At 33.0% G+C, this 21,511-nt stretch overlaps 2 protein-coding genes across 4 annotated transcripts; one reads left to right on the top strand and one right to left on the bottom strand.

Annotated features, from left to right (window-relative positions):
• The first annotated feature begins 132 nt into the window (after nucleotides 1–132).
• On the top strand, nucleotides 133–12,271 carry LOC106719838 (translocation protein SEC62). 3 transcript variants are annotated; one of them, XM_014514295.2, is made up of 9 exons: nucleotides 133–312; nucleotides 734–742; nucleotides 7,281–7,407; nucleotides 9,056–9,189; nucleotides 9,464–9,568; nucleotides 10,015–10,226; nucleotides 11,143–11,329; nucleotides 11,463–11,635; nucleotides 11,834–12,271. In XM_014514295.2, the coding sequence occupies exons 1-9, from the start codon at nucleotides 277–279 to the stop codon at nucleotides 11,988–11,990; spliced, it is 1,140 nt and encodes a 379-aa protein (XP_014369781.2). In that variant the 5' UTR covers nucleotides 133–276; the 3' UTR covers nucleotides 11,991–12,271. The 3 variants fall into 3 exon arrangements, with proteins under 3 accessions (XP_014369781.2, XP_045536378.1, XP_045536379.1); XM_045680422.1 differs by lacking the exon at nucleotides 734–742 and having other exon boundaries at nucleotides 134–312; nucleotides 11,834–12,270; XM_045680423.1 differs by lacking the exons at nucleotides 133–312; nucleotides 734–742 and adding an exon at nucleotides 4,140–4,217.
• Nucleotides 12,272–15,119: 2,848 nt separating this feature from the next.
• LOC106719736 (4-hydroxyphenylpyruvate dioxygenase-like) lies at nucleotides 15,120–20,040 on the bottom strand. Its single transcript, XM_045680550.1, has 9 exons — nucleotides 19,943–20,040; nucleotides 19,354–19,443; nucleotides 18,940–19,044; nucleotides 18,355–18,570; nucleotides 18,104–18,204; nucleotides 17,600–17,704; nucleotides 16,993–17,200; nucleotides 16,224–16,463; nucleotides 15,120–15,391 (listed from the first exon to the last, which is right to left on the bottom strand). The coding sequence occupies exons 1-9, from the start codon at nucleotides 19,943–19,945 to the stop codon at nucleotides 15,317–15,319; spliced, it is 1,143 nt and encodes a 380-aa protein (XP_045536506.1). The 5' UTR covers nucleotides 19,946–20,040; the 3' UTR covers nucleotides 15,120–15,316.
• Nucleotides 20,041–21,511: the final 1,471 nt, after the last annotated feature.

The following is a 21,511-nucleotide window of genomic DNA, read 5'->3' as shown; positions in this document are numbered from 1 at the left end:
GACCACTTTTACCTTTTTTAACTCTATTTAGTAGCTTTTTACTCATGACACAAAGGAATTATGACTTTTTTTATCCTTTTGTACATTAAATGAAACGTCTAATTGACGTGACCACTTACCATCTTTTGTCTATTCTGTGTTACGTGTATAGTCTGTTCTGTCACAACACAACAAGACCAAAATCATCCTTTTGAGAACGTAGTCGAGAGAAAAGCAAGATTTTAGACAAGTAAGCAAGATACTGAAAACCGCTACGTTGACAAAGTTTGTTTTATAATGGCAGACAAGAGGAAAACTAAAAAGCGAAAAGAGGTACGTAATTTTACTGTGTTTTCTTAATGTTTTTAAACTGAATTAATACTTTGCGAGTAAATTTTATTGATACACTTCTGTATGGAATATTTCAATTTTTCAAATAAAGTTATTTCATTGGGTCTGGCTGAATGCCTAAATTCGGTGAGAATTTTCAGTATACATCGTGAAAAACCATTGTGCGTATGACTATGAAAATGACGCAGTTATTTCCCTTTTTGTCCATTACGATGCAATTTAAAACGTGTTATTTTTATCCTCTTTTAGAGTTATACGGATAATATGATACTAGGAATTAATTTAAAATCGCTTCTTTCATGCTTTGTTTTTAAAAAAACTGAATACAGTCAATAATTTTAATATTTTCTCGACAACAATGAATAACTAGTAGAAACTTATGTTTATTTTTGTTTGGTTTCAGAAAAAAAAGGTTTGATTTGATTTTATTTTTCACTTAGTAGTTTTGTGTACAGTGAGCCTAAAGGCTGCACAAGTGTGTTACACATTTACACTTGGGTTACAGTAGTGTAGAGGGGTTATAACAATATTTAATTTCTTTCCTTTCTCCATTTATATTCTTATGGTAACAGCAATTAAGTTTAATTGGTCTTCTATGTGGTTGTTAAATTTATGTATTCAATACTATGGATGTACTTGACAAAAATTTGTTGACCTCCATAATGTACATAAGTTGTTATTTTTAATTGGAAAAACTAATTGTAGCCTTATATTTGTAGTTTCACAATTTCACACTATTTTGTCTATTAATATTGATTTGCAAATGTAACACCATACACTATCACTTCACACAATATTTCAGCTGTGTGCTTCAAACTTGTGTCACTGTGTATTTATTTTCTTCTGTCTGTTTCACATTACACCACTTTACTTCATGGGAATTGCAATAAAACAAAGATAGCAGTATATTTGAAAATTGTAAAAATTACAGCATATTTGATTCATAAATGGACATGAGTGACATTTTTAAATAACAAAACACTATTATTGCTGTCACAAGCCGTAATATTTGTAGTAGAAATCAAGCTTTAATATAAAAGCCTGATTTAAATGGATTTTAAATAATCAATGACTAAGAACAAATACATAACTAAAATCAAATTTCAAAAATTGATTTTTCCTTGAGGTTTTATTGGATTTATTAATGAATTTATTTGAAGGTGCAATCAAAAATCTCTTCAAACTTAAAGTTGCATAGTTTTATAACTATAAACGGAGAGTGTTACTGCAAAAACATGTACTAAAACATTGTGTGTGTTATCCCTATGTTTCTTATTGAAAAAATAGAGATAACAATACTTTTTTGTACAGATGTTATACTGGTGTTACACTAAGTAGAAGAATCATCAAACAAGACTAGATATTGTCTTACTAATATTATAAATGCGAATGTTTAGATCAGTGATTGTCAAACTTATTTCTTTCACTGCCCCCTTTGAAAATCAATTATATTTCAGAGCCCCCTAATTTTTATTCGGCCCTAAAACTTAAAAACCACAATTTCATTACTTTAATTATTTTCAATACCCCCCATTTTTTGGGCCCCTTATCGCCCCCTCCTAGGTTTCAAACGCCCCCAAGGGGGCGTTATCGCCCACTTTGGGAAACACTGCTTTAGATGGATGTTAGAAGATAACTCTAGAATGGCATAGATGTAGAACGTAGTCTGGAAAAATAAATAAACTATTTATTTAGTTTTGTTTTTTTTTTTTTCATGCGGATGGAGTTGCATCTAAAAGCTAGTAATTTATAAAACAACTTCAAGAAAAGTTTCCACAACCACCTTATGGAGTGATTAAAGATAAAATAAAATTTAAAACCCTTTAAATGGTCAGATCCCACTTAACAAAATGTTATGTTGTCAAGAAGTAAAGCCACCACAAAATACACTCTGTATTTTTACAGATAATGATAGCAGAAAAAATAATATAATTTGCAAGTGTACATTTTAATTAGTATCATCATAAAAATGAGTTTGTCTGTTATTGGCGATTATATTTCGCTTTTTTTAATTTAAAGAGCGTTGACTTTTCCATATTTTTTTTGTTTGCTATTTAATTCATATTCCATGATCTCAGATCTAGTAGTTTAAGATGTAGTTTAAGCACAGTCAGTTGAGGCAAATTACTAAAGTTCATTAGAGCTTAACCTTTAGTCTCAAGGTCGATAGGTAGCAGTTCTGTGCGACCTTTGAAAGGGCGCCGGTCAAATGACCCGCAAACAGATTGGTAAATTAGCTGTCGTCTGCGACTCTGTCCGCGCGAGATTAAAAAAAAATTAATAAGTAGCCTATGTGTTCTTCCAGACTATGTCATGTGCTAAATTTCATTATTATTATTATTATTGTAAGTAAACTGTCGAAAGATTTAAATACGATTGTCATTATGAAACATATATTTTTTATTGGCAACTTGATTTTTAGCGCCGGGTGCAATGATCATTTTTCCAGGTCTCACACCAATGCCTTATACACATGGGCGCTTTTTTAACGCTACGTTAATACTGCGTTGGCGGCTCTCGAGCGATCAACGCTTTAAATCACTCGCAAATCGCTTAGCATTCAAAATGCAACACTGCGTGATAAAGTCGCGTAAAAGCGCTGCCGTATGAACAGATACATGGATATACATTCTTTATATTTGACCAATTTTTTAACGCGCGACAAAAAAAGCGCCCGTGCTGATGAGGCCTTAGTCATTGATGAAAAAAGCACACTTCATTTTTAGCACTTAGTATACACTGGACGCTTTCACACGTGTACTTTAAAGCGCCCAGGGTCAAGGTATCAGCGCAACTCCAGCCACCATAGGTTACCTTAACACGTGGAAATCTGATTCCTGGCGAGTCCACTTTTATACGTATGGTGCCGTCATAGAACTTGTTTTGAAAATCCCATGCTTACGGGTCCCTATAAAAAATTGCCAACCACTTTGCCCTTTGCTTATTGTAAGTCTCAGCATTGTGTTTTATTTAAAAGTGGCCATTTTGAATGTGGAGCGTTGAAGACATTCTACGTCAGAGCTGCAGTTCGATAACTGCGCTGAGCGCGGCCGTGACCCCATTATGAGATGAGCGTCATTAGCGGAGGAAGGCGCTGAAATGCAGGGAATGCGATTTTCTTTTTTTTGTTAACTTCACATTTAACTAAACTAGCGGTCGCTCATTGGTCGAAATTTGACCATATTTTTTTTTCATTTTTGATTAATAATAGCTTTATGCACTTCTTCCTCACGTTACTTTAACAATGTCAAATTCCAACTTCCCCTTAGAACATCGTAATATTGAAAAAAAAAAAACATTTCGTACACGTGAAGTATTTGCGTTGCTGATATTGAACAACCAATTTTAAATTGTTTTTACTGTATCTATGGTTGTGCGCATGGCCGTGTTTGTTGTGCGTAATCTGTGGCACGGCTGGACCGATTTTGACGGGAAGGTAGAGCTGATGCACGCGGGTGTATTGTTGTATTCTTTTTTAAATTCTGCGCTGACGAAGTCCTGGGTGACCGCTAGTGTATTAATATAATGACATACGTATAATGATCGAAACTCAATTCTATTGTAAATCGTTAACTTGATATGAACGAAAAAAATATGTTTTTTAATACATCTCATTAATTGCAATTACGATATCGCGGTCCGCAAATTTAAGACGACCCTTCCTTAAAATGTGTTTTCGGGGTACATAATTGGATTTATTTTTAACTTGAAATGCAAATGCAAAAGGTACAAGCCATACCGATGGTCTAAGTCATTCGATTGTGTCCCTAAGTGGGAGGTGGTCGTGGATAAGTAGATCTGGCACACTTTCACCTGTGCTTGCTCCGGACTCCGCATACGTGTGTCAACAGTATCACAGTTAGGCGGTCTCAGGCATGGGGGAATTTGTAAGTTTAAATTATTTTATTAATTTATATCTTATTACTTATTATATCTTTATATGGGTTTATTTATGATTGAATTTACATATTATGATTGATAGGGATGTTAAAAGTTCATTTTGTTTATTTGTTAAACGAACCCTTTGTATTGTTTTCTAGTTATTTGACTATGTTTTATATCAGACTAGCTTTTACCCGCAACTCCGTCCGCGCGGAATCAAATTATCCTATGTCCGTTTCCTGGTTCTAAGCTACCTGCCCACGAATTTTCAGTCAAATCGATTCAGCCGTTCTTGAGTTATAAATAGTGTAACTAACACGACTTTCTTTTATATATATAGATAGATAAGATAGATGATTGTAATATATATATGACACTGTAATATATTTTTTAATTTTAATTAGCTTAAAATACAGTTTATATTTATATAGCATTTATATTGTTTTTGTCTTAACCAATTTAAAGCGAAATTAGATTACTAATTTTTTTTGTATTTTTTCGTCAAGTATCAGAAGACGAACTCTACCAATGACATGCTCATAATTTAACTAGCTTATTAATTTAATTTTAATATTTAATAAAAACTATTTAATCCGACTCACTAAAACCTGTATAACATTCTAGTAAATAATACGTATCGTATGATACTTTATAAATTTAAATCAGTCAAGTTGTTTTGGCTACAAGAGGTCATAATGATAAAATCGTACTTAGACGTTGGATCAACTGATTACCATTAAAATTGGTGGTAGGGCTCAGATAAAAGGTATAGCACTTGAAAACATTTTCATTACTTTCTATACAGTCTAAGCTAGGCTAAAGTTATTGGATTGTATGAGAAAACTTGCAATTCGTGTACTGTTCATCCATTTTATTTATCCATACTTCAAGATTTTTTTTTAATATTTCAAATATTACTCTAGTGGATTATTCTGCATAGTATCGTAAATCGTCTAGGTCAGAGGTGTCAAACTCAATTTTGCAGAGGGCAATATATTAAATTTTGAATTCGTAGGTGAGCCAGATTGAAAAAAATTAACTGAATTATTATAACATTTTATTTATTAAATTAGAATCGAATGAAGTTTAAAAGCTCTAAAAAACATGATTCTTTCTATGACATATTGCGATCGCGGGCCGTATCTTTGACATGACTGGTCTAGGTCATCAAGATTTGACTAGAAAGTAAAAATTTCATAACTCACTAGCGTGTAAGCTCAAACATCATGTTAAATTTACGGTATTATCTTCAGTTTCAACTGCCTTAACATCTGTACAAAACATTTCTTATCTCTGTTTTTTCTAATGATAATGAGTGGGATGACAAAAAGTTTTTTAACAAAATATTTTGTAGGAAGATTTGTGAATACGTTTTTTTCGAATATCGAATTTATTGGCTCTTATTTTCGATACTAAAAAGTGAATCCAATTAAGTTTCCACGAGGTCCTGAACCTTTTTTTATCCTAATATAATTAAAGCATTTACTTAAATAAGCGAAGTTTATTTTGGGATTTTTATTGATTTAAAAATACACCTAATTTTTCGTATCAGGTCCTAAATATACTTAAAGGATAAGGATAAATTATTTTTTTATTCCTTCAAGTATCCGATTTTATGGTGATCTTATCTAAGCTGTGGTTCATAAGAATAATTTTACTTTAAATATATTGCTTGAATTAATAAAAAGATTAATTTTCTAAATAACAACATTTGTTTATGGATGTACTTATACAATTTTATATTTAAAATACAAAAGTTTAATGGCTGAAATCAAAGTCCGATCCGTTTCATTAAACATACAAAAATTATTCGAGCGCTCTTTTAACATAAACCTAGCATTTTTTTCGTTCGCTATTGCGATCTTTAGATCGATTAAATTTAAATCAAATGGATTAAAGATGTAAGAATAAAAATACACAAAAAATTTGTTCAAGATCGAATATCGATTTCGGTCGTTAATATATTTACAGGACTTCTTTTAAATCTGATAGTAACTATAATTATTTATAGCTATATCAAACAATAACTTTATGAAGTACACGCGACAATGTTTGCTTATTAAATTTACGTTTAAACATCAATTAACCTAGTTTCTGCGGCAGTACTGTAATGTACATGTAGTTTATAAAGCCCTGTAGGCTTGCGATTATTTGCGGGCAGTATTTCTCAGAAGTATTTAATATTTCTTATATGGATAATACCACGGCATTTTAATTCCACCAAAGAGTTTATATTCAATTCAAACTTTTTCTTTATGATGAACCCATTGTGACCAGTAGTTTAATACCACTGGCCACAAGAGAATTACCGTGGTGGCACGGGAAGTGATCTGGTCAGAGATATGACATGATAAAACAAACATTTCCTTTTTAATAATTTATCTAATAAAGCATACAGCAATTATATTTAATTATAAAAGTTTTGTGTGACACCATTTGCATTGCGAAGCTGGTACGTAACATGCGCAGGCGCAGTGGAGGTCGCGCAGTCAATGTCAATGCCATCTGGTCAAAATATTTTACATAAGGTTATTTCTGAGTGTAAATGAATATAAATACAAACCGGATTTTTAATGCAAGAGAAGGCAAAGACCTATAGACATTCAAACAAGCGCAATGAACCGCTGATGCGTTGCCTGAGAAAAGGATGATGGAAAAAAGATCAACGTCATCATTGAACAAGATCGACGCGAGAAAAGATCTGTCACAATTCACAATTTTAAACATAATTGAGTATAATAATATGTTCCAACAGTTCGTTATGCTAAGTTCAGTGACCTCATAACAAATTCCACGCAACGTAGAGGTTTACAAATCGTCCCAAATAGAGAAAAAAGTTTCATCTTTTCAGAGATCTCATAAGAGGCGTCACTATTGAAAGAACGTATACCTTCCTTAAAGGCCGGCAACGCAACTGCGATTCCTCTGGCGTTGCGGATGTCCATGGGCGTCGGATCAAATAACTTTCGGTCCGTAGCTCGTTTGCCCCCTTCTATAAAAAAAAGATGAGTAGTATGTCTGACTCTTTGCTATTAATACGTGCTCTATAAAATATCTTGGACTTTCAGGAGTTTGGTGAAGCTGCTGAGTCGGAGAAGCCGACTAGCGAGGAATACGCGGTGGCCAAGTGGTTAAAGGCAAATGTGCCAACCAAGAAGACCAAGTTCTTAAACCATCATGTCGAATATTTTACAGGTAAGACCATATACGATAGTATTTGACTTTAAAAGCAAATTATAACACCAAATATATTATATAATATCGTAAATTTCTATAGTTGTAAGTCTTGTATTGAACATAATTACACATTTAACGTTATCTGATTTTTTCCGACGACAATGCATAGGTTGATATTGTTTTTCTGCAAGTTTTATGACAGCGGAAATCCACATTTAATGGTGCATATTTTGAATTCAATTAGTTTAAAAACGTAAATATTTTAAAGTGAAATATGTTTTTTTTTTCATATTTGCTAGGATCAAATTATGTTTCTTAGTGTAGGTACAGATGTTTGTTGTTTATTTCGCAATTGTCGTAAAAAAACCTAGCATAAGCTAGCTTCTAAGTCACTGATTATGGTTTAGATAAAATATGTTTGTTTTTCAAATTATTTCGCTCCAAAAAGCATTCAAGAAGTTTGTTTACATAAAATTTCATTTAATTTGCATACAATGTTTATAGCACTTTGTAAAAACCATGTTTATAAATATTATACAAAGAAATGTAATCTTTAATTGTTTACGTTTGTTTATGTTTAAATAATTCCAATATGAAATTAATTATTTAAGGTAAATTGATTAAAGATTGAATTATTTATCTTACTAATATTATAAATGTTTAGATGGATGGATGGATGATGGTTTGTTTGAAGGTATCTGCGGAACTGTTCAACGAATCTCGATGAAATTTGGCACAGTTGTAGAACATAATCTGGAAGAACACATATAACGTTTTTTTTTAATTCCGTGCGGACGGAGTCGCGGGCGACAGCTGATTATTGAATATTCTCTGTATAAGACTTACATTTAAATATAAATCAATTGTTGCGAAACTGTTGCAATCTAATCTCGCGTAGTTTCGCTACGAGCCGTCGACAATGAAAACAAAATCCGGTCCTAATGTAAACACACAGGCTAATAATACACTATGAACCTAAATTATATTCAACATCGATTTGTACCCTTAAAATAATTTACATTTAGTATCCACCTTTATAACATATTGCTATAGTCTGGTCGCGGAGCACGAAGAATTTCGTACAATGACCTCTTTACCTACTGACAGAGGTTACAAACATTTTTGTATTTAGTGCGGTTTACATTAATTATTTGAAGGAGAAAGAAAATTTACCAACTTATAAAATATAGTTATTATTATTATATAAATTATTTATTTAGATTTAATAATAAAAGAAATAAAAATCTATACAAGTATCTAATAATAAAAAATCAGAATCCGATTCCTCTGTTTCGGAGTAACTGTTTTCCGAAGACGTCTCGCCTGTCACATTTATTACGAAAGAATCAACAGTTTTGTCAACATTTTCATCTAGTCTAGCTAATTTCGATTCCTCTTATTAAAAATTAAACTTATAGTCTCCAATAAAAGGTTTACAATCCCCGAGGACGGCGGCCTTTGTTTATGTGCGAGCGAGACTCATTGTATTTACGCGGGAGTGACAGAGACAGGTAATGCGAGTTCAATGTACGAAATTCTTCGTGCTCCGCGACTGGACTATATCTTTATTTATTAAATGAGAAAGAAAGGGATGAATGTATTAATTGTAATTTCAATTTCCAATTACGTTAAGTCAATAAGTTAAAATAAATTAAATAATTCATAGGCACAAAGGCAGTCGACGCTTTATTGACCTCAAAATGGGCGACGGGAAAGAACCCTATATTCACGACGCGCCTCGAAGTCACCGACTTCCTTCATCAAATGCTCCTACACAAATTATTCCACAGAGCTAAAAAGGTATGTAGTTCTTTATAAAAATCGTTTATTAAAAATTCTATTTTCAACAAAATTACAGGAGTACCAAAGGTGTGTAAACTGTTTAGTGAAAAGATGCCTCTATCGTGCTAGTCTAGGATGGAAATCTAGATCTTAATCTCATTGCAGAGCCCTGAGAAATTTTAAAGTAATTATGTCTTCATTACTGAAAAAAAAAAAATAGTATTTTTAAAATTGAATCCCTTGTTCCATTCCTTTTGTTATTTTTGTGCATAACCTTTGAATGTTATTTTAGGTACCTGTCAGTGAACAAGAATTAAAAGGCAAGTCTAAAAAGAAGGAGGTAGAGAAAAGTAAGAGTGGAGATGAGAAAGATCAAGCCAGCGCTTGCGAGGGAAAGGTAGGATTTTTTTATTAATTTCTAATATTTTAACTATATACTCTGTTTAACTTCGCTAACGTTTGTTATATTGCAATGGTATTCGAACTAAGTAAATGCGAAAGTTTGGATCAATGTAAAGAAGTTTACTAAATAAAATCTAGGAATAAATGTCTGTCTGTCACCTGGAGATAATGTAGCTTCCCAACAATGAAAGAATTTTTCAAATGGGTTCCGTAGTTTCGGAACCTATTTAATGCAAACACACAATCAAATCTTTATTTTTTTATTATATTAGTAAATATAACTCAAGAACGGCAGAACGGTAGATGGAATTTGAACCACAGATAGAATTCATTGTGAAATAAGACTGTTAACAAATTTTTTAAATTCCGCACGGACGAAACCGCAAGCTATTAGTATATTTTAAGGAATACCATAGCTTATATCAATAGTTAAAATTCCAGGATACAAAAGAGAAAGACAAAGAGAAGGAGAAAGAGAAGAAGAAGCGTAAAATAAGGTTGGAGATGCACATGGAGCAGATATTCCTGGACACCGCAGACGCTTACGTTTGGATCTACGACCCCATGCCGTGGTACTACTGGTTGTGTGGAGCACTTGTCGTGTTCGGCACCATCGGGGTCTGCATGTTCCCGCTCTGGCCCGCCACTGTCAGGTAAATAACGAACTCTATAATCTGTCTTTTAGATAGATCTAAAGATTTAAATTAGAGTTTTCAGAAACAAGCTAACGGAACACCTGATTCCGGTAAAATAACTACGCCATATCTTCTGAAATAAGTTGATAGGTTACTTTTTTATTACCAAGTGGCAAACGACCAAGTTGCCACATGAATTCGCCGAAATGGCGAAGCGACCGCTGTACAATAGGAATTCGCAATTGCAGATGCGTTGCCTACCCTCAATCGACAGAGGAGGAGACGCACAAAGAGAATATTTAACCTTCCTATGCACCTCCTCCTCCATTCAACCCACTTCCCCTTCCAATCCTTTCCTTATAAGAAAAGGGTGGGAAGGGAAAGAGGACTAAAATTAGGTCTCCGGTACCACACATCACACTTATATTTTGTCTACTTTAAATGGAAGACAGATAGGATGTTTGAACTCGTATACGTCCCTCCCTTGTCAAGTCGACTTCTTCTACTCTAAGAAATACGTGAGAAGGGTAATTTTCTGGCACACGCACTTTATACATAAGGCTATTTGATTTCTGTGATCGTGGTGTTGCACTGGACCAGTTGACACTTCCTATACAGCTGTTGACTATTCATCATCAGCTCACTATACGTCCCCACCGAGAGGCTCTAAGCCTACCCTAACTGAGGGGTGACTAAGTCATAGTCAATAACGCTGACCAAGTGCGGGTTGACTTCATACAAATCTTTGAATTTCTTCTCAGATATGTGCAGCATCACAATGTTGTCCTTCACCGTTAGAATATCAGATAAATGTACATATGTAAATCGAAAAACACATTGGTACATGGCGGGATTCGAATCCAGGATTTGCAGATTGCAAGTCAAGTGCTTAACCCCTGAGCCACCGACGATCTCGACGTTGATATATTTGCAGGAAGGGTGTATACTACTTGAGTATAGCAGCTGCAGCATTCCTGGTGATGATAATAGCACTGGCTGTGCTCCGTGTGGTGGTCTTCTGCCTGGTGTGGCTGCTGACACTCTCCCGGCACCATCTCTGGTTGCTGCCCAACCTGACTGAAGATGTTGGCTTCTTTGCTTCCTTCTGGCCACTTTACAAGGTACGCTGACGAGACGGTGACGTGACGGGAATGTCGCACTATGGAATTATTTACTTGCAAATCATTTTGGATAATATAACTATTCAGAAGAAATTTTACAACAATTCATAATTATTAAATTGTTAATTTCCAGTATGAATATCGAGGTCCAGGCTCTGAAAGTGATAAGTCGTCAAAGAGCAAGAAGAAGCGCAAGAAAGATAAGGCGTCTGATGATGAGGAGGAGAAGACTCCTCTTCTTACAGAGGAACCTCCTCCCGCAGCTCCTGTTGTAGAGGAGTCCTTGCCCAAGGAAGAAGAACATAAGTACGTAAGCTATACTGTCACTATAGATGATGATACCGATATTATGTTAACTAGTTCAAGTGTATATGTTCAACTAAAATAGTTGATATGATAATGTTATATGTTGATATTTTGGAAAACTTTTTTTTTCAATTTCCATCATTCCAATGATATGTACTTGTGTAGAACTAAATTATTAAAAAATCTCATTTCTTCCAGAGAAGAGATACCGGAATCAATTTCCGCAGATAAACTGTCGGAGTCGGAATCTGAGAATAGTCAGAGGTCCTCCACTGACAGGGACTTCGAGATGGTGGAGCCCGGGGACATTGATGGTGGGGACACGCCCCCGCGGGAACACGCCCCACTATCTTAGGGACACGCCCCATATTGTTAAGGCCTTTAGAACTTTTCCAATAAGCGACTAGCTTGATGATATATGCATGTCTAGTCGCATTAGTGGAAAATAAATTTAATAATTAGGGTCTTGTCTCTAATAATCCAAAAATTCTATATCGACGTCCCCATCGAATAATCCTGTAGTGCACTCTTACCGGGTTCTTGCTTTTCCGTCGAATTCGGCATCTAAAGGTCCTATTACACGGTGTGAATTTTTTTTATATTTTTCTTAATGTTAATTACGGAGATAAATCATTATTGAAACAGATTTTTTATTTTATTTTCGGTATTATAATTTTTCCTTAATAGCACAGAATACGCCCGGAATACATGAATGAAAATTAAATACAATGAATATGCTATAAAAATTAGCTTTGTTTTGGTATCTAAAAGATTCTTGTACAATAATTATTGATGAAGTTATTAAAGAAATACGGTTTTTTGCTTCTGAAAAATTTTATTTTTCCTATTACAGGGTTATTCTGTGAGGGCGTCGATATTATAGTTGATAAAATTTATACTAAGTATGTATTATACTAAGTAAATAGGATTTCGTATGAAATTACGCACCAAAATTACATAGGATGTTTTATTTTTGATTTAACTAAATACGAAATCATTTTGTATTTAATGTTGATTTGAAATAATTTTTCATTTAAAATATAATATATTTATGATACATTATTAACAGACATTTGTATTTAATTTTACTTAATGACAGAATAGTTAAAAAATTCTAAAGATTTGATTCTCAGATTGTGTTAAATATTTTCAATATTTAATATAATTTAATTTATATATGTTTCCGGTCATCAAGTATTTTTAATACTTTAACTTGAAGAAAACAATTATTTCAATATGTCTATATATTGTATTAAAACATGAATTAAAAGTATTGGGTTTGTTGGAAAGTTATTTCGTTTTTTATTTCTATTTTTTATGTTTAATAATACCTTTATCAGCTCCACAACTTTCCAGGACTTTATCGTTGAAAATATTGCGAATCCTAAGTTGAGAAAAAACGATATGACTTTCCAAATGTCCTATTACGTTGACTTTATATATATATAAAAGATATTTTATATAAAATTAAAATACATATATGTATATATATATATATATTTCAAGACATAAACATGTTTTTATTTTTAACTTGTGTGCAATCTTTTATTATCACCAGAATATATTTAACTGAATAAATGGTCCTTAAGAAGTTGTTGCAAACAATTTTCATTAATAAAGTCTAAAATTATAACAACTTTATTGCAGTCAATTTTAATTATTACATTTTAAAATGACAACAGAAAGCACTTTAAATGACAATTATTAAAAAAATATATTGACTGTGACTTGAAAGAAATTATGTTTTAATTTTGGTCTGCATTGCGTCTGTGCATAAGAAATAAAGTTCAACCTGGATAAGCGAGTGTCCAAAGAACTGCGATATTATTCTCGCTTAAAGAGGTTTCTCCAACTCGAGTTTCTCGCTTATAAAGGGTCGTCTGATGGGACTAGATGACTCGCTCATAGAGGTTTCGCCCTTATCTAGACTTGACTATATTTAACTCTAAGAAGCAGAGTTTAAAAAAAAGTATTTTGACACGGGTAGTGTAATCTCAGACTTGCACTGCTGAAAGAATTATACAAAATATTGTTGGTCTCTATTTTTCAACGAATATAATAGTGATGATAATACAGTCGAACCTGGAAAAGAGAGAGTAAAGGACTGCGATATTTTTCTCGCTTTTAGAACTTTCTAACTGGAATTTCTTGCTTATGGACATCGTCCGTTGGGACCGGACAATCACTCTCACTTATAGAGGTTTCTCACTTTCCAGGTTTGACTGTATGTGTTTTTTAATATTTCCGCAGTGTAAATCTATGGTTAGGTTAATAGTTTGGGACATTATATCCATTTATCTTCTTGAAATTCTTAAAAAAATATTCTTACTTGATTTTTTAGTTCTCTGGTTTGTAAAGATTCCTCTGCCAATTTGTGAAAAATTATTTTGACAGTGGAATCTTACGGCAAAAAGTCTTTACTTTCTTTTATCCCAACTATCAACCTATTGATTTAATGTCGAGGTTATTTTAGACAGTATATTAATTATATTTATTAAAATATAAAATATATATATATGAAAATTATTGGCAATCAATTGTTTATGTTGAATGGAATCCATTTTGTGATTTATTTTCAATTTTCGGTGCTTTCAGAAATCGTGAACTTTTTTACATTAAATATTCGCATTATTTTATTGCAAATAATTTTTCGGTTTTGATTAAAGTCCTTTTGGAAGACTAAAAATGGGATAAAATTGGATATAGAAATTATAATATGAAGTATGACCGATTGACAAATAGTCATGGAGGGAAAAGGGAATTTATTTAGTTAAAACGATAGTCTTAACCAAGAAAATCATGATGGCAGTTTATTGGTTTTTTTTTGTATTATAAAAAGTAAGATGTCAATTCAAAATTTGACATATGTCAAATTCTAATTTTAAATTTCGAATGTGACATGACGTTTCAGATCAGAAAGGCAAAGGCGTAAGGAATATTCTGCCGATGGGAAGAGTTGTGATGTTTTTCTTTTAATTTCGTGCATTTCATTCATAATACGTGTTGTTTTCATGTAAATATATGTTCCTTTATCGTATAGTATCTAATTGGTGTCTTGCGACTGTATTATTGACGTTGTTCAACGTTAACGAAATAAACAATTTACTCTTTTTAATCTTGTTTCATTGAATTTTACCTTTCAAAGTCTTATGTTGTATAACTTTTTATATTTATATTTAAATTAAAGAAAATCAAATAGAAAAAAAAAACAAATTTATATAATAAAGTTTTTAATCTTTAACACTTAGAAACTAAATAAGGAGCGTTGGAATAAAAACCGATAAATGACATTGTTTTTTTTTTCAAAAAAAATCTAAAAATATGGCCAAGTTCACAACCAATTGGTAAAAAATATGTCAAAATGGTATTTACCGGTATTTTGTTCCTACACTCTTCAAATATAAAGTTGTTTTATAGATTAACACTTCAAATACGTTACTTAAATTTCTATAATTTAAGGTGGTTTTCAATTGAGTTTTATTTTTTTCTGGTCTTATTTTTACAAGGTTAATATTGTAATAATTTGAAGAACGTATATACCTTTATAAGGATTTTTCATAAACTTAAAACTATTTCATATATTTGAATAAAATATTCAGAAGCATGTTTCCAATAATAATCGGTTTGAAAAATTTGCCAGTTTTGTTTCCATTTGCTTTAATTATGTTTATGTCATTAAAATTAGAGATTTCCTCGTTTTTCTTGTTCAAGTTCAATGGATTCGAAAAGCGTTTTAAAGTTGCCAGCACCAAATCCCTGGAAAAGAAAAAAAAACGCCGCCATCTTAAATCGGTATTTCTCATAATTTGTGGAATAATTTTTAATAGTGTTAGTTACGTTATAGTTAGTAACACAATATTTTTTGGTATCTAAATGTTGGTAAACAAACTTATTACTATGTTTTCCTCTAGGTATGGGTAGTTGGGTTTTACTGCGTTCCTTGCAGTTCCCGGAATCCTCATCTTTTGCACTTGAGTTTGGTCACCGAGGGGGTTTTAGTAGGTCGAACCCCACATAACCTTGTCTTTCCCCCTAAAGGATAGGTAGGACGGTATCTTTAGAAGATTTCCCCCCTGGCACCAAAAAAAAGGTATGGGTAGTTGACAGTTTTGACGTTAACAAAACGAACTCTTTTGAACTAGTTAATCATAGATTCAATAAACAAAGACGTGAAGACTGTCGGAAAAAGATGACCACTTTTTCCTATGTCAATTAACGTTAAATTCAACTAATTAAATGAAAAACGGTCAACGGTTAAAACGTTCAAGGGTGATCAACGGTTAATTTAACTAATTCATTGAATCGGGCGTTGATTCTACCACAAGTGGGTAATTTTAAAACCTTCACTCGTTGAGACAGACGCAGAGCTTGTGCGAACAATCACTAAGCATTTTGAGATTTGCGTACAATGCCGGTTTGCATTATCAGTTCGCGATTGGATCCGGGAACAAAGTTGAAAACTTAAGAAAATTTAATTCGCTCGGGATTCCTATTTGAGTTTCATTTCTTGCGCCTGGTAAACTTTAATCGACTTACTTGATTAGAACTAGTGACATTGACTCACAAGCGGTGAAAAAAAAAAACTTACATTATGGTTTCTCCTTTGTATAACCTCAATGAAAAGTGTGGGTCGGTCCTGCGTATTCTTAGTGAATATCTGCAATAGATATCCATCGTCGTCATAGTCTATGAGGATGTTGAGTCTTTCTAGTACATCAATGCTCTCGGCGACGCGAACTTTACTCTCTTTCAGACGCTCTCTTATTATCCTGTAGTACTCAGACGGTATGGACAGAAATTCTACACCGCGCGCTCGAAGGTTCTCGATCTGTTGATAGTACGTAAATACGCTTTGAAATGTTGGAATGACGCAAGGAAGCGACCACAGCACGTCTATAGCTTGTACAGTGAGTACTGATGGTATTTAACCTTGAAAAAAATATCTGAAAGTAGAATATCGCAAAAGAAGCCGACTGTACTTTGGCTGCATTATTGTAATTTGAATAAAAGCTAGACCGACAAGAATATCTGACCCGGTGGAAATAAGACAAAATAAGTGCCACTCTGCCAATACCAACAGGTATTGCAAGATCCTTTGTTCTTTTGTACTGTAGCAGTTTTTGTCTTTTATGCTTATTTTCTATGCCCATGTAACTTTTACATATTTTACATAATTGATCGCGACAGCAGCGCCTCTCTCACCAACTCAGATATCTTTGTTTGTCTGTAAATACAAAGAACTTGGAAAAACGGCATTTAGCGATCAACGTTTTTTTTTTAACAGTTGATAATCCGTTTTGTTAGGTCGTATCGTATTTGAGCAATTCATGTCATCGTTCATGAAGGTGAAGTCGTACCGCAGTAATAATGTCTTCAGTGTTAATAGCGATGTGCTGCACCCCAGCGCCCCCGTGGTACTCCACGTACTCCTGTATCTGGCTCTTCTTTTTGCCGGGCGCGGGCTCATTGATCGGCATTTTGACGTTCTCCTCCCAATTTGCCATCACGATAGAACGTAGCGCGGAATACTCCGTGCACACTTGTTTGTCGTCCACAGACCAGAATCTGGATAGATGGAATAACTTTTTACTCTCTGTGAATGCAGACAGGCTTTGAAAGGATTTTTTTTGAATAGTGAAAAGAGGCTTATTAGTTCCCTTATCTTTCTGTTCTACTCCGTATGATTGTCGCGGCTTCATCAACCTTGGAATTTCCGGAGATTATCCGAAACAAACGCGTAATCTTGGACATAATGTGTGAGAAATATATGTATTTTTTAATATTACATACAGACTGTTCCATTTTATTATTAAGATAAATAGATGTATAGATAATTTTTTTGTTTCCACTCGCAGGCAAGATATTAAATTTTGCTAGTATATCTACTGCAAAACTTAATATGTATGGGCAATCTGGTATATTCGTTATATACTTCATAATTTAGTGGTTAAAAGATAATCTCACCTGTGGAACTGCAGACACCTCTCGTACCACGAGGCAGCAACCTCCATGCCTTGGTCCGGCTGATTGCCAACGACATGGTCCACGAAGTTTATTTCAACTTTAGGTCTGTTCGAACCAATGACATTTAAATGTAAATATGTTATAGAGTGGACATTAAAACCGCTTTATAATTATTTCAATTATTATCGAAAACAAATGCCACTTTGGTTGCGGGTATTTCAAACTGGACTTGTTACCCAGTGGTTACAAATCGTAGATTACAGTTTAGGCAGTTTTGTCCCGTTTATTGATACAGTATTAAATGTCTTTAGATGGAACATTTACCGTAGACCAAAACACCGTTTAAAACATATTGTTATCTCTGTTTTGTCAAAGATAATGACAGAGATGACGATATGTTTTATACAGAGATATTGGTCTCAGAAACCTACAGTTAGTGACACAATGTCATACAAAATAACTTTAAATGAAAATTGTCTATTTTAACTGAAGGTACATACTTACAAAAAGTTACTGATGGGATCCTTGTTGAGAGTGACGTAACCCGGCAAGAACGATCCTTTGTATTTAGATCGATCCACTAATGTGTGAGTGTTGTCGCCGTACTGAAAAATATTTATAAACAAAATGTAACTTGTTTCTTCTGAATCAAGATAAAATGGAAAATTACATAAATTTTAAGGTTATCATTGTGTAGCATTCTTTGTACAATATTTTTCAACTTAATGTTACTAAACAAAGCAATAAAATGTTACCGTCTTCAATGTAGCCATTCTAACAACTCCAAACTCGTCCTTTTCCTCCCAAAGATCTCTAACAACGACAGCTCCTTGCTTTTTCGCGTATTCCACAATGTAATCCAGGTTCTCAACTTCAAACGCCACATCTTTGACAAAGTCACCGTGGTATCCAACCTCTTTGACTAAATCGGAATATTCCGGTTCGTATTGCGCTTCGAATACAAACACAATCTGAAAGTTCAGTTGTATATAATTCACAGAAGGGAAATTTGAGAAAACATTACTTGTTAATAAATAAAAAAAAGTGTGAAGTCAACCAACCCGCACTTGGCCAACGTGGTTGACTATGGCCTAAACACCCCTGAGTCGGGGTAAGCTCCGAGCCCCTCGGTGGGGACGTATAGTGAGCTGATGATGATGATGATGATGAAGAAAAAAAAAAGATTGACCCCTATACCCCCTAACATCAAATTACTTGTAATAAAACTTTTTTATATAATGTTGATTGGTGCGATGTCAATGGATACCTATCTAATACACCGGAGCCGCAAATATGTTGCCCTTAAATCTTAATATAGATTTGGTGTTATTAGTTAATACCTTGTTTAACCTGACGGCATGCGAGGCGATCTTTCTGGAGCCAGTTTCCAAGCCTCTGTACGCGAGAGGCTCGAATCCGAACCTTGTGATGTAATAGCTTGCCGCCTAGAACACAAACCACCTTGTCAATGTAAAGGTCATATGGAAATCTATTTGATATGATAACCGGCTTTAAAACACACACATTATTAAAAATAAAACAAGACTCATATTATAATTTCCAAATTATTATTTTCCACTAAATTTGAATAAAGATAAAAAGTTTAATAAATTAAATCAAAACAAGTTGATCGAAGTTCTAAGTGCTTAAATGCCATTACCACCAGAAACCTCTAAGGCTCATTACTGCACAAAAATTCGGCAAAAATGACTGTAAGATAAGATACGATACTTGTCAATTTTTATAACACTTACTTGTTTTGCATTTGAGACCCAGAATGTGAGATGATCGAAAGACAAAAACCGACCGTTGTCCGGTTTTCGACCCTTATCCGTGTACGAAGTCTACGAAAAAAAATTGGATTTTTCATTTTTTTTTTTGTAAAATATTTTTTAATGCAATGTGTCTTTTTAACGAGTTTCAATGTTAAATACACGATACAAATAAAATGTTTTATGCATATTATTTTCCAAAACTATTGGACCTTTAGTTTAAATTAATCTTTTTTTTCTTTATTTTATTTGAATCATTTGAATTAAATAAAAACTTTTCTAATATATTGCTATCATCACTATAACATGTATGTAAATGTATAAGAAATATACAATCTGATTTACTAACTTATTTTTCTATTGTACATAAAAGGATATATTGAAATCCCTAGCTATTTATTTTCACGTTAATATCTTAAATTTCAATAAATTTAATTTCAAATATAATTAGAAGTAAGATGAAAACCGAGTGTACTTAATTCAAGACGTTTTTAATTATGACTTTAATTTAATATTTATTAAAAAGTATAAAACTGATATATATTTTTGAATATTTAAACTGTGTACTTACCATGTTAAAGTTATTTCACAACAAAAAAAAAATAGGTACGTCCTGGTTCAATCACTAACAGATAACTGAAAAGAAAATGTCTTCCATCGGTCTTATATCGCCTCGTAAATACGGAATTTATAGCTTCATATATTGTAGGTTCTATGCGAAAACAATATAATGGAGCGTACACACACGCGGCATCGCTGCTGCCACGCTACGGTTGTTATAAACTACAGGATATTACAAATACCTGTTAATACAGTTGGGTAGGGTTTGTATCAAATCTAGGGACAAAATATAAATTATCGATATTTATTTTTTAGCCGACTTCAAAAAGAAGGAGGTTATCAATTCGACTGTATTTTTTTTTTTTTTTTTTTTTTTATGTGTGTTACCGCGAAACTCGGCCCCTGGTGGTCCGATTTTGATAAAAATTATTTTAATCGAAAGGAAGTGCTTGCAGGTGGGTCCCATTTTTTTGTTTTTTTTTAAAAATAACTAGAAGACTAGTAGATTTTGAATATAGCTTCAAAATTTGTTGCGGAAATTAGGGACATTTTTGCTTTCAGCGCTTACGTAGGCTAAACTATAGGACCTACATAAAAATGATGTATGGCGAATTGTAGCTCTTTAAATGTGCTAAATAAAAGTCCGCGATAGCATATATCTATCTTTTATAGTTTTCTCACAATAACCATTTTTTTCTTTAGAAACATTAATTAAATTCATGCCCTATTTCCGACGCTATTATTCAAGTTCAGTATTAACCCTTATGTAAATAAATATGTTCATTATCAAGAGAATTAAATGTAGATTATATTTGCAATTGAAACTATATCATTCTGTCTAATAGTTTAGGAGATATCGTAAGAATAAAATTACGCGGAAACGAAAAATGCTACATCGCGTTACAATGAATAGCACAAATTTGCTTTCTGGGCTTACGTAGGTCAAACTATATGACCTACATTAAAATGATGTATCGAGTAATTATAGATCCTTAAATTTGCTAAATAAAAGTCTCAGGTGGCATATATCTATCATCTATGGATGTCTCACAAAAACCATGTTATTATGAACAAACTTCGATTAAATTGCACACGAAAAACAGCGTCGTAAGCTTACGGCGCTATTATATTATATTCGATATGAATCCTTATCCAAATAAATATGTTTGATGGCTAGAGTATTAAATGCAGATTACATTAGCCTTTAAACTATGTAATTCTGATCAATAGTTTGGAAGATATTAAATTATTAAAAACTACGCGCATTCGAAAAATGCTACTGCGGCGCGCGGCTGGACAAAATTAAAGGCACGCTACGATGTATTAGTTCGTTAATTTTCAATTTGTATACCGATTTTGATAATTATTTCATTGTTTAAAGGATAAGTGGTTATCTGCTGCATTCTAAATTAGTTTTTGAATTGAAGTACACACATATTAAATAGGAAAGTCCTTTTCTTTATTTGTCTTATTTATGTCCTTATACGTATTAAGGAAATTTGTAATTAAACTTCAAATTCACTAAAAATTGAGAAATAAAACAAACATTTTAAGAAAAAAAAATAGCCGACTTCAAAAC

The sequence above is a fragment of the Papilio machaon genome, chromosome 13 (assembly GCF_912999745.1).
Source record: "Papilio machaon chromosome 13, ilPapMach1.1, whole genome shotgun sequence".
In the NCBI taxonomy this organism is placed as follows: domain Eukaryota; kingdom Metazoa; phylum Arthropoda; class Insecta; order Lepidoptera; family Papilionidae; genus Papilio; species Papilio machaon.
The sequence above is the reverse complement of the archived record's forward strand: the minus strand, read 5'-3'. Positions and strand labels throughout refer to the sequence as shown.

Excerpts from the sequence above, each read along its gene's own strand:
- LOC106719736 (XM_045680550.1), bottom strand. Across the intron at positions 18,571-18,939 it reads ATGCCGTCAGGTTAAACAAG|ATTGTGTTTGTATTCGAAGC; the intron begins GTATTAACTAAT and ends CTGAACTTTCAG. Across the intron at positions 18,205-18,354 it reads GAATGGCTACATTGAAGACG|TACGGCGACAACACTCACAC; the intron begins GTAACATTTTAT and ends AATATTTTTCAG.
- LOC106719838 (XM_014514295.2), top strand. The coding sequence starts at position 277 with ATGGCAGACAAGAGGAAAACTAAAAAGCGAAAAGAG. Across the intron at positions 9,569-10,014 it reads CCAGCGCTTGCGAGGGAAAG|GATACAAAAGAGAAAGACAA; the intron begins GTAGGATTTTTT and ends TTAAAATTCCAG. Across the intron at positions 11,330-11,462 it reads CCTTCTGGCCACTTTACAAG|TATGAATATCGAGGTCCAGG; the intron begins GTACGCTGACGA and ends GTTAATTTCCAG.